At 45.5% G+C, this 12,532-nt stretch overlaps 1 protein-coding gene across 1 annotated transcript; it reads left to right on the forward strand.

Moving 5' to 3' along the window:
• Nucleotide 1: 1 nt before the first annotated feature.
• Nucleotides 2-5,092, forward strand: FITM2 (fat storage inducing transmembrane protein 2; the record flags this gene model as incomplete). The annotated part of the gene is made up of 2 exons (XM_041419212.1): nt 2-165; nt 2,418-5,092. Coding segments are annotated over 2 exons (807 nt in total), but the record flags the coding sequence as incomplete, so codon positions are not given.
• Nucleotides 5,093-12,532: the final 7,440 nt, after the last annotated feature.

The following is a 12,532-nucleotide window of genomic DNA, read 5'->3' on the forward strand; positions in this document are numbered from 1 at the left end:
GCTGGAGCGGAGCGGGCGCTGGCTGCGGGCCGCGCTGGCCCGCGGGCGGGTGCGCCGCCGGCTGCCCGCGCTGCTGCTCGCCATCGCCGTGCTCGGCTCCGTGCTCAAGGACGGTGACCTGGTGCCCGACACGCCGCTGCAGAACAAGCGCAACCCGCTCAACGTGTGAGGAGGGGCCCGGGGGTCGCGGCCGGTGCGGGCGGGGGGGACGGGGCTGGGCGGACCGAGCGGGCGGCGGTGCCCGGAGCGGGCTGAGGGCCGGGGCTCGGGGCTCGGGGCTGGCCGCATGGCCTGCGCTGGGCCGGGGGCTGGAGCTTCAGGTGATGAGATTTCCTGTTCCTGACTCAGAGGTTTCAGATTATCGGGAGTTTCTGACTCAGTCTTTATTGGAAGGGGGGAAAAGGAAGAGGGTTTTTTTTTTTTCCTTCGTAACGTCGCAGGTAATTGCTCGTATTTGAGTAAACTGATTTCACTTTCACTGGCAGGACCAAGGGCAGGGCCTGGAGCTGTGTCAGGGAGGGCTAGGCTGGGTGTGAGGAAAGGGTTCTTCATCGGGAGCGTGGCTGAGCGCTGGAACAGGCGCCCCGGCAGTGCTAGCAGCACCAAGGCTGACAGAACGCAGCGGTTTGACATTTCTGACAGCATTTTGTCAGTGCTTTCCGGCACATGCTGTGACTCTCGGGCTGTCCTGTGCAGGGCCAGGAGCTGGACTCCAGGACCTTTGTGGGTCCCTTCCAACTCAGCATATTCTGTAGGTCTGTGATAGTTACTGAGCTGATCTAAAACCCAGCTGAAGGAAATAGGTCTTTTAGCATCTTTCCTAAAAGCAGAGTGGCTGCCATCCTTTTCTGGCATTTGGGCAGTGATCTAACTGGCTTAGTCATTCTGTGAAACTAGTTTGAGCATTTTGAAGGAAGCAATGAGCTGGGCTGGAGCACATGTGCTGTCCTGCTACAGATCTGAAAGTAAAACTAAAATTGCTGTTTTCCTCTGTGACTTGGGGAGCTTTGGACTTTACTCATTGAAATCTGTCATTTGGTGACATGGGAGAAGAGCTGTTTTTAGTGTGATTGAAAGGGCATTGACAGGAAACACTTAGAAAGAAATTGATCTTACAGTAAAAGCATATTTCAGTTCAGTTCTCGCTTTTAAATAGAGGAAGGTGATCTGTACTGACAGTTCCTGAAGCAAGTATTTTTTCCCTGCAAATTACTTGCCTCCTGGCTTGTCAGCAGTAACCTTGGTAGCCTTTCTTGCTTTTAAATAAAATGGGGAGTTTATTTTCAATTACTGTTTCATAGCAGCAGCTGCAGTAACCACACAGGCGTCACTTCTCCTGTAAAATTAAACAGTGAATGAGGAACTCCTCAAAATCCTGGGCAAGGCCCTGACAGGTTTGTTAGAGTCATAAGGAGGATGCAGAGCTCCAGGCTGGTTTGGCTTTGCCTTTGATGCTCAGGTGAGGTTTAAATGATGACTGTGTGTGTCTGTCCATAGCTCAGCCACAGAGCAGAGTTCAGCTGTCTCTGTTTTCAAACTGGGCTCTGGGTAACAAAGGGGCTGCACAATTCCCCTCTCCCACCAGCTGATAGGAAGCAAGCTCCATAGGAAGGTGCTGATGGGAGAAGCAAGATCCCGGACTGTGGCCTCCTTAACTCATTAATAAATTCACTTACATCTGCTTCAGTTTAAGATTTGAAAAGAGAAAGAGTTAACACAATACTGTCTTCTGTTAAACAAGATATCAACACATTGTCAGCTGGGCTTCAAGATTTTATGGGCATCACAGCAAAAGTTTTCAAGGCAGAAAGTGAACTTAGAGATGGAAGGATTTGTGTATGCTAAAAGAAGGCTCTCATCGATTGAAAGGACAACAAAGGAACAACATTGAGCTGCTTCATTTATTTAGAAGGACATGGGAGAGGAAAAGCTTCACAGGCGGATGAGGGGAAAGAGCCAGCCCTTCTGACTGTCTTAAGAGGCTGAGGTTGTGAAAGGCTTTGTAAGCAAGGATAATTGAGATGGTGGAAGAGTCAGAGAAGGGGTTACTGTGGTCAGGGTGGCAAGCTAAAAATACATTCTTTGCAGCTGCATTTTGAGTAGGGCAGAGTTGAGCTGCTTTGTAGGGTCAAAGTGATTGCAAAACTGAACTGCAAGTCTGCTGCAGTGTATGAGGGCTCTGGGTCCAAGGCAATGCTGCCTTGGGAACAAGTACCAGGCTGAGGAAGTATTCAGGTTTTGGGCTTGAGGAAAGTACCGGGGAGAGGGTTAAGTAGCTAAGCTGTATTTTGAGAGGAGGGCACAAGTCTCTAATTTAGACGGTTCTGAACACTGACCTTGAGCACTTACTCCACCACTTGCCCCACTGCCGTGGCATTTCACGCATGCTGGCGTCTCCTTTGCCTTTCCTCTGGCAGATACTTTGTGAAGGTGGCCTGGGCGTGGACGCTGTGGCTGCTGCTGCCCTTCATCACCCTCACCACGTACGAGCTGGCCCGGAGCAAGCTGCTGTACGGCCGCACCAAGAGCGCGCTGCTGGTGCTGCGGCGCCTGGGGGCCCTGCTGGTGGGCACGGCCGTGTGGTACCTGTGCACCCAGCTCTTCATCTTCGTGGAGAACCTCACCGGGGAGTGCTCCCTGCAGGGCAGACCCGGCCAGCCCCCCCGGCTCTACGCCTCCAAGCGCGAGTGCCAGCAGGACAGCGGCGTCTGGAACGGCTTCGACATCTCGGGGCACTGCTTCCTGCTCTCCTACTGTGCCATGATGATCCTGGAGGAGCTGGCTGTGCTGGAAGCGCTGGCCGTAGAGCACAGCTCCAAGCTGCGTGCGGTGATCAACGTCCTGCTTGTTTCCCTGTGTTCCCTCACCGTGATCTGGGTGTTCATGTTCCTCTGTACTGCCCTGTATTTCCATGACTTCAGCCAAAAGCTTCTCGGTGTGCTCATAGGTCTGTCAGCTTGGTATGGGACATACAGGTTTTGGTATTTAAAGCCCTTTTCCCCTGGACTACCTCTTCCAAATATACCTTTAAGTTCAAAGAAATACAGCTATAGCAGATAAAATAAGGTTTGAAATGTTTTGGATTTTGCTTTCAGTACTGGAGTAGTTGAATGTAGGAATGGTTACTGTATTTCCACTGTAAGGAACAAGGTGATGGGTTGGAGGAAACCAAATCTGTACCAGCCATTGGCTGGCAGGTGGTAATGAGCTTCTTCCCTGGGAGAAGAAAAAAAATCAGGATTGGAAGAGGTCTGCTCTTGTTTAGGAGCTGCCAACTGGGATTGTCAGCAAAGAAATCAGAAGCAGAATCTCTTTTTCTCACTGATAAATGGAGTAGCAGACCCAAGGCTAAAAGAGGCCTTTGATCTTTAGGAGTGTGATTTATCTCAGTTAATTCTCCCTCTTCCTTTTTGAATTATGTCAAGATACTGTGGATGATCCAAACTTCAGGCTTTTTTTAATGTTCCTATTTGTATTGCCTTATGGGAAAGCTCTAATAATCACAGTGCTGCTAAGCATTACAAAAATATCAATTCTTGTGGAAAGCGGTTCTGTTGTGAAACTGGAACATCTCATGTTCTCAAGTGTTAAAAACACTAACTTGCCAGAAATGCCTCATAGCTGCTTCTGCAGCAGAGAGTAAACCTGAGGTCCAGTGTCTGAAGCAGACTGTGACTCTCCATTCATGCCATGTCCGAAAAGGAAACTCTTGAAAAAACAAGCCTTAACTTTCTCCTTAGGTGAGGTAGATGTAATAATGTTTTGTCATTTTATTCTTGACACTAAAAAACCCAAACTCCTTTCTGTTTTGCTGAAAAGCCTAGTATGAGGATTGGGGTTTTAATTTTTAAAAAATCTAGTCTGCTGCACGGTTTGCAACAACAAATTCCTTGGGTTTGTTCTTTCTTCTAGAGCAACAGTGGAATTCTGGTGTTCTGAAGGAGCTAGCTTATCCTGCTATTTCCCAAATAGTCTGCTTGGTAATGAGTGAAATACACTGTTTATCCTGGGAGGTGCAAAGCAGAGTGTGCTTGAAGCAATATTTATTCTTGCAATACCAATAAGCTATTTAATTTTGATTGCACGTAAAACTGTGGCCACTTTTGATGTGGCTGCAAAGCCACTACTGAACAAAACACTGCTATGAGATAATGAATAGGGGTGAGATGGGTTTGCTCATCTTATCAGTCAGATGTTTAGCATAGTTTTTATCATTTCCTAGAGGCTCATTCATGATGCAGTTGCATGAAGTGTGTTTGACAGTGATGACAGGACAGCCAGGAAGGTCTGGGGGCAAGGCTGTGGGTCACCTCCACTGACCCCACAGTGGGGTCACTCAGACTGCAGAGTGACTTTTTCTGGATACAGGGTGTGATGCTCCGTCAGGCAATCTTGGCATGTTTTGCCAGCTCAACAGCTCTCTTCCAGCAAGAGAGTGGAAGCATTTGCAATTCCTCCAGCAGTGTTAGTTCCATGCTCTGGTCTGCCCCTGAGGAGAGCTAAATTCACTGGAATTCCCATGAATTCGGTGGCAGGTGGGAGCTGTGTGTCCCTAGAAAGAACAATTCACCTCTCAGAAAGGAGCTATCTACAGGGTTATGTATTTTCTGTCAAACTCCTCTTGGTTTTGTATGAAATTGCCTTTTAAGCTGACTCTTTGAAAATTGCACTGATTAACTCATATTGGGTTTAACTAAATTTGTTTAAACAATGCAAATATATTTGCAGACACTCTTTTGATGTAATTTAAGCCTACTCCCAATAGAGCTAAGCTAGACTGCAAGCCACTTTCACCATGAAAAAGGATTATATACCCAGAAGGTTTTATGATTAATTTCATTAAGTTCCTATTTTAGGTTATCTTTATGTAACTTTGCTGTATAGACAAGCCCTTGGAACAGGAAGTGCTGTTTACTTAAACCAACTGACTTGCTGAAATGATGTTCATTTTCACAAATGTTTTGTGCAATCACTGTGGATGTTTCTGTCCACTTTAACCAGTGTCATGCAGATTATTTTTTTAATGGAAATAATGTAGGATATGGTTATTCTCTTATTTAAACAATGAAAGAAAAAACATTTGAAAACTTTATATGTGTTTGTGTCTTTGAGAATCTGTTCTACTATCTGTGAAGATGCTGTTGTTACTCTCCACATCCCTGGATGACCCAGCCCCCCAGAGGCTGTGTGACTACTGAGACATCTGATCAAACTGGCACTGAAAGTTCTGCGCTGTTTTAAAGGGTTAACAGAGGATGGGTTCTCAGGAGTGCAGGGTTTTAAAAAGAAACAAAACCAAACAAAAGCCATGGCTGACTAAAGCAAGCTTCCCAGTGTGTGCCTGTTACACCAAGCAGTTCATTTTGTAAGCATGGACACTGGTTTATTGTAGCAGAGGGAAAGCCTAATCCATTGAAATGTATGGGGAGAGTCCCATGGGCTGTAATACTCTTTGTGAGTTTGGAAATCTTGGGGTTTTTCTCAGTGCCCAGACACCATGGGCCAGCTCTTGGCTCAGAAGGTTCCCTTGTGCTCCAGACCTTGTTTGTGCTTTTTGACTCTAGTCCAGACTAGGAATCTGCTTCCTTGTGTTTCATCTGGAAACTTAAGGTTGCAAATTTCTTGTTCACATGCTTGTCATCACATTTATCTGACTTCCCTTTCTCTCCCAAATTTTATCATTAAAATAAAAATTGCAGCCTCTCCACAACAGATTTGCAGCCAAAGAGAAACAGTGCTGGGAGCAGCTGCATTTGGTATCCCTTGCCAAAGGCACAAATCAGCTGTCAACAGGTATTACTGGTGTGTTTCAAGTGTTGGGGTGGATTTTTAAATTTTTTTTTGCTTTTTCTGCATTAAAGTATTCCTGTTGTTCTCACAGAGCTTTCTGTCCGCAGAATTACCTAGGTACTTTTTGTCTCCAACATCTTACCAACATATTTCAATATCTGTCTGCTAATCCTTCATTGCCTGTGTTTGGGCTGTTTTGTGGGCCCTGTTTCACAGTTCTTTCACAGGAGCAACATTTGGCCTGACTGTGTGGCCAAGGCAGCTCTTGGTGCTTTACACATTTTCCTGTGCTGGAACAGTTAGAGCACGGTGGGAAGAGAAACTGCCTTAGGATTCATTTCACTCTTCACTTACCTGGGACTCTTTCAAATGCTGGTGTCACTGCAGGTGAGATCAGGCAAACAGGAAAGTTGAGGTCTTTCATAAGAGCCATGTGGGCAGTTCAGACTTTAAACATGCCTGAACCCAGGGTTTGATTCTTCCTCCAAGTTTGTTCAAATGTCATCCGTGAATGCTTCGCTGGTGCTAAATGATATTCCTGGTTTCCCAATTTATTTGTGTGTGCTGAAACCTGGGTTGTGGGTGGCTGCAAAAAAAAGAATCCTGTTTTCTCTTTTGGTGTGTGGCAATTGGTGACAAAGTGAGAAACACCCTGTTATGCCCTGGAGTGCACTTTAATGGAAGAAACTGCTGTGATATGTTAAATATTTTGGGAAATCAGTCTTTAGTTGTGAATACAAGTCTATGGTCACTTCATGAAATAGTAACTGATTTTTCCACTGTAGCTTAATGTTCCTCAAACCAGGACACAAAGTAGCTCCCTGCAGCTTCTCTGCAATCGGCCTTCTCCAGCTCTTTGATCTCCTTGTGTTATCTCCTTTTGCTCAGAAACCTGTTTCCTGGGATTATTTCTTTTCATAGCTTCATCTCTCCTCCTGGAGCACAGATTAGTAATAAATGCTCTCCACTTCTGCTGGATGTGTGCTCTCTCAGTGTTTTGCCTTTCCTTCTTTGAGGTATTTTGCAAAGATTAAGATAAAAGTAATTAATAGACACAAAAAGGCTGTTGTGACTCTGAACTGATGTTTAACTGTTGTTAAACAGAGCTGCTCTGTCACTGCACTGGTGGAAAACCTGGAGAAAAGCACATGGTTTATTCATTGAAGCAGAACTGCGCCTGATGTGCTTGAGCTCAGGGAAGGAAAAAGGTGATGTGACAGCAGAGCTCGATGCATTAGGAGAGTTACCTTTGTCCTTCTCTTGGGGACTGAGTGATCACTTCAGTGGAGGGTACTTTCATCCAGGTGCTTAGCAGGAAATAATTAATTTGGGTATGGGAAGAGTCCCTTAGTACTTAAATGAAGGATGGAATGAGAGCATAAAGTTTAAGAGCTGAAAAAGCAGACATGGAAATGGCTATCAAGATTGAGTACAGTCTATGAAATCTAAGGCAATTATATAATTGTATTATTTAGTCTGAAAGGTTATTTATTTTTAAACGACCCCCTGTCCACAAAACAAAAGACAATGCTAGGTAACAAGTCCTCTGTAAAGCTTTGTGACTAAAAGATGGCTCTGAAAATTAACAGTAGAGGAAGAGCTTTACCAGCCTTTCAGGAGGGTTGGATATCACAGGAAAGCAGCACTTGGAAAAATGCCCCTTCCCTGTTGTGCTCTTCCTGACAATGTGTGCAGTGGCAGGAGATCTGTGACGGAACTGAGGATCTCCCTGGAGGTGAAGGCTGAAGAAAGGAAAATGTTCAACAAGAATAAATTCAAACAATTACTTTTTTCTCACCTCTCCAAATCCTTTTCCCATGTCCAGTCCAGGTTAATTTTGCAGGGCTGGGCTGTGCATTCCCTCAGTCACAGTTATGTCAGAGCAGGAAGTGGGCACATCCTGTAAATGCCAGCTCTTCTGAAATGCCTTCCCTGGATCCTGCCCTGCCTGCAGAGCCTTGCATCTCATGGTTCTGTGCTGGGAGGTCACACGTGGTGTGCCCGTGTCCGTGACAGCCTGAACGCCGTGACCCCTCACCGAGGAGAATGCTGCTGAATAGGCTGTGCCTCACAGCAGCCGACTGTGGTGGGAAAGCCATGCAAAAGGGGTGCAAAACAAGGGTGCTGCTCAGCCCCCAGCGCCTGTTGGCCTTATCCAAATGTGAGTTGTTGTTCCCACACCTAGCAGGACTGTGCTGTTGGGAATGGCACCCTGGGCCTGCCCACTGCAGGTTTTGCAGGTGATGGCAGCGAGCACGGACCTGGTGTGGGCTTGGTACAGTGTCACTCTAGACCACAGCTCTGGTGCTTCAGCTTTGTCATAGCCTGACCTGTTTTTAGAAGAATGGGAGTGATAGAGCTTTGAGATTTTTAAGAATATATGTATTTTCTGTCTTGATTGTCCTAGTTTGGAAGTTAAGGGAAAAAAAATGTTTTATGGTTTATTTTGTTTACTGAGGATTTTTCTGTGTTGTTTTCAGAGATTTTTTTTTCGTTTTTTTTCTTGTGACCAAGGAAAGAAAAACCTATTGCTGTTGTGTAGTGCTTGGATCCAAGGGCACAGAATGGAAAGGAATTGCTTCTGGTAAGCAAAAATAGAAGAGTGTTCAGGAGGTTGGTGGTGGAGTGACATGACCTGGTGATGTAAAGAGTGTATGCAAAACTGCACTTAACTATGCAGGATACTTGGTTCTGTGTCAAGAACTGCCTGCAGCATTACACAGCACCCTCAAACCTGGTTACACTGTTCTGATTGCAAAGTAGCTTTATTTGGATAACTCTCCTGGAGCTAAAAAGGATTTAGGTCGCAGGGGAGATGAGGTGCTGGTAGGAAAGGGCTGAGAAGAGAGGCACTGCAAGTAGGGGGATGGATGGTGTTATTTTTAAAGGAATGTTTTAGAAATCATTGATCTGTGCTGTTTGTTAAGAGGTTTTTAGCAAGATTCCATCTCCTTCCTTTCTCAGCAGTTCTTCCTCAGAGAGGGGGATTGGGAGGTGCTGCAGAACCCGACAGCCCAGGGACTCCTGACAACAGGAATGTCACGCATGGCCTGCTGTCTGTGACAGGAGAGTGACACCAGAGAGCCCAGGAGAGAGCAATGGGGTAGGACAGCAGAGAGGAGTAAAGAAAAAAGAGGGCTGAAAGTAGATCATTGTGCAGAGGGAACAAAAAGGAAGAAAAAAATACTGTGAGCTCCTGAGAAGTGGGTGGAGGTTGACATTTTGCTTATTGAAGCTCTTCAGCACCAAAGTGACATGGAAATGGAAATGATCTTTCTGCAGGTAGAGCCTGGCCAGCAGCACACAGGTACTGCTGCAGTGATGGACACCTGTGTTCTGACAGAGCAATTCTTCATCCTCATTATTTATGGCAGAGCTGCTATTCCTTCTTCCACTGAGAGCTGCTCAGTGCAGGCTGTTTTCTCTCTGTTTGATACTCCAGAGGGAAGCAAGTTAAAAGGAGAATGAAAGAAAATGACAGTGAAATGTCCTTTGGGCACATTTGGGGATCAGCACCAGGGGAAGACCAGGAAATGTATTTGTCATGAATGTGCTTTATCAGAGAATCCCAAGTCCTGTGTGGTTTTATTACTGCTTATAACTTTAGATTCAGTAGAAATGGCTGGGTCTGAAATATCTGCAGTTTGGCCACTGAGGCCATGCTTTGGGGAATCTTTCAGGCATACAAAATCTGTTCCTGTTCACTAAATACAGAGATGTTTTCACTCTCATTCAGACCTGTAGGGTTGAACTTTTCCCTGGGCACTGCTGCTGAAATGGGGACTTTATTCTGTCCCACCGTGAGAGAAGGAGCTTTTCTACAGACTTGTGTTGCAAGAGCAGCTTTGCTGTGAATAGAAATTGCCCTTCTATCCTCAACTGTGGCACAGGTAATTGCAAGTTTGGGGTTACAATAGCTACCTCTTAGGTTGTACATTATTTCCTGTTTCTTTGGGTTTTTAATCTCATATTATCATATTTTATATTATTCCTAGCCATCTCAAAATACTATATTCATATTATTCCACATTATTTCAATCCCATATACCTTTCAGCAGCCTGTGGGATTTAGTTGTTGTCATTGCCTGCATTGTGGATCCAGTCTGGGTGGTTTTGGCTTTGATCCTAATGATGGCAGTGAATGCCACCAAACACAAACTGATATTAAATATTTTCGCAAGCTTTAATGTTTTGGTGTTATGTGGGGAAATCCTTCATTTACTTTCACATCAGAAAGGAAAGAAGGGGCAGTTCTTACATCATCCTTCTTCCCTCTGTAGCCTCGATTCTGAAATTGCAGTTGGGTGGTAAGGATTTTTTTAAATTCAAAAACAGAGAAACACTTGGCAAATACTTTCTGACAGGGCCACCAAATGGTCACTAGACATTCTTAGGCAGCCCTTGATCTTGATTTCTTTGGCAAGTTGTGACGGCCTCTGTGGTGTGTTCCCTGTCCTCTGGCCAGCTTGGTGTTGAAATCCTTTATTCTGCATGGAAAGGTCTTCTCCATCCCTTGCCAAGCAAAGGGAAGCGCTGCCAGCCAGCAGTAAGGCTGACATGTACATTTTCAATTTTCATAATCGAGTCTTTTGAGCAAATCCTGTAGGAGTAAAAATATTTCAGAAGCTATATCTCTGCAAATGTGACCACTGGGAGCTTGTTAAACAAGAGGCTTGGGAGGCAGGGGGAAGAGACTCTGTCATGCAGCTGCATCTCAGGGGTGCTTGGACTTCATATAAAGCCCCTGATTTTCATCCCTCTGATAATTAGAAGTTCCACACCTCAGCACAGACACAGATTTTAAAGCACTGAGGTGCCTCAAAGCACATTTGTCTCTAAAACACAGGGATTTCAAAGGATAAAAATTTGCTTGGGTAAATAAGTTCATCTAGAGTAAAGGAGGACCCTGGCTGGGGTGGGGTCAGGCACACAGGAGTGTTGGGTGCAGGATGCAGCAGGAGCCATTCCCTCTCGTCTAAAATATAAAATAGCACTTCTGAGGTGCCTCACCTTCCAGCCTTTCCCCTTGGGCACTGCTGTTACCCCACACCTTGCTGAGAGCAAAACATAGAGTCCTGGAGAAACCAGATTTTTGCCATCATGTTTCTGTGTACAGAACATGCCCTGGGCAGTGAGCAGGCCAGTGCCTGGCTCATGGCCAGGTCCTGCAGTGGGCTCCCCTTTGCAGTGGAACTGGAACAGAAAAGGTCTGATCAGGCTGAGATCAGCCAGGACAAGAGCAACTTTTTATGATGACAGCCTGTAATCACCCCCGGGCTGCTTATGGACACGGGCTAACAGGATTGATCAGGGCTCTGACATTCATTCAGGGACCTCACACATCAAACCAGCCTCTGCCTGCCACAGTAATTGTCTTTTATCACTCTCACCAATTGCTTTTCCCTGGAGCAAAGTCCTGGTACTTTTTCATTACCAGGACAGGAAAACAAGGCTTAGTGAGGGGGAGTGGCACCATTTTTTATTTTTTTTTTTAATTTGGTCCAGAGCAAAGGCTTATTATTGACTACTTCTAGCTGAGAACCTGTACAAAATCCACCACTACAGCATCGGTGGCTTCCCAGCAGCCCACACTGCAACACTAGTGACAGCTCCTGTCCATGCCTTGCTCCAGCTGCTGGATCTGCCTGGTTTCCTCCTAACAGCTGCATTTAACAGTGTGCTCCAAACAAAACACACACCTATTTTCTCCAGTGTTTAGAGGTCTGATTTTCTCCATGACTTTAAATTTATTCTGTGGTTTAAAATACAAAAATAAATAAAATTAAGGAGCAAAGTCACCAGCTGTAAGAATCCGTGTGTGAAGCAGCTTCCTTTTGCCTCATTCTTGGGCTGAAACCCTAGCAATGGAGGAAGCATTTCTTCTCCCTCCCTCTGGGTTTCCTGGCCTTGTAACCCATTAATCCTTTCTACACCTGGTGTGTGCATTTCATCAGCTTTTGGAGATCACCAGGGAATGTGTGTGCAGGATCACAAACAAAGGGGAAAGGGTGAAATCCTGGTAAGGGTTTTATGTTGGTGTACCTTTATAAATCTTTCTGGGGGGTTTATTGACCAGCTAATTGACCAAAGAGAGGATGACCCCTAGTTCATCTTACACCTTTCAGATTCAGCAAAAGGGAGGAGCTCAGGGCACCCTCCTTCCTCCCTCTTCAAAAAGAAGAAAAATAACTATTTCTTCTGAAGTCACCGACTCCACAAAGCAAATTCTGAATGTATTTTGGAGAACATGTGTCTGCAAGGTTTCACTCAGCAGCCTCAGCTGCAGGAGCCAGGTGGATCTGGGTTCTCACACACCAATTTAAGTGCTTACCCAACCACAGGGTGGGTAACAGGGATAACACAGAGCCTCTGCAGCTACAAAGCCTGTTGTATTCCAGAAACCTGTCAGATCAGCCTTATGACAAGCACCATATAAATGTGTATTGTGCACTCTCAATGTGCTCATCCCCTGTAATTCCTGCTAAATATTCCCAATTCTGTGGCTGCCAGGTTGTATCAAAAGGTCCTGGGAAAGCTTACTGCTTTCAAATACATAAAGATAACCTTTGAATCAGAGACAAATGCAATTCCTGTTATTTCAGCCACACTTGGCATTCATTCCCCAGCCCCGAGATGCAGCATGGCTCCCAGGGATCACTGGAGTGCCTGGAAAAGCAGTGGGCTGAGCACTGACAAAATTAGTGATTGGAAGAGGAATACATATAATTTCCATGCAAGTTTT

The sequence above is a fragment of the Onychostruthus taczanowskii genome, unplaced genomic scaffold (assembly GCF_017590055.1).
Source record: "Onychostruthus taczanowskii isolate IOZ18803 unplaced genomic scaffold, ASM1759005v1 scaffold60, whole genome shotgun sequence".
Lineage (NCBI taxonomy): Eukaryota > Metazoa > Chordata > Aves > Passeriformes > Passeridae > Onychostruthus > Onychostruthus taczanowskii.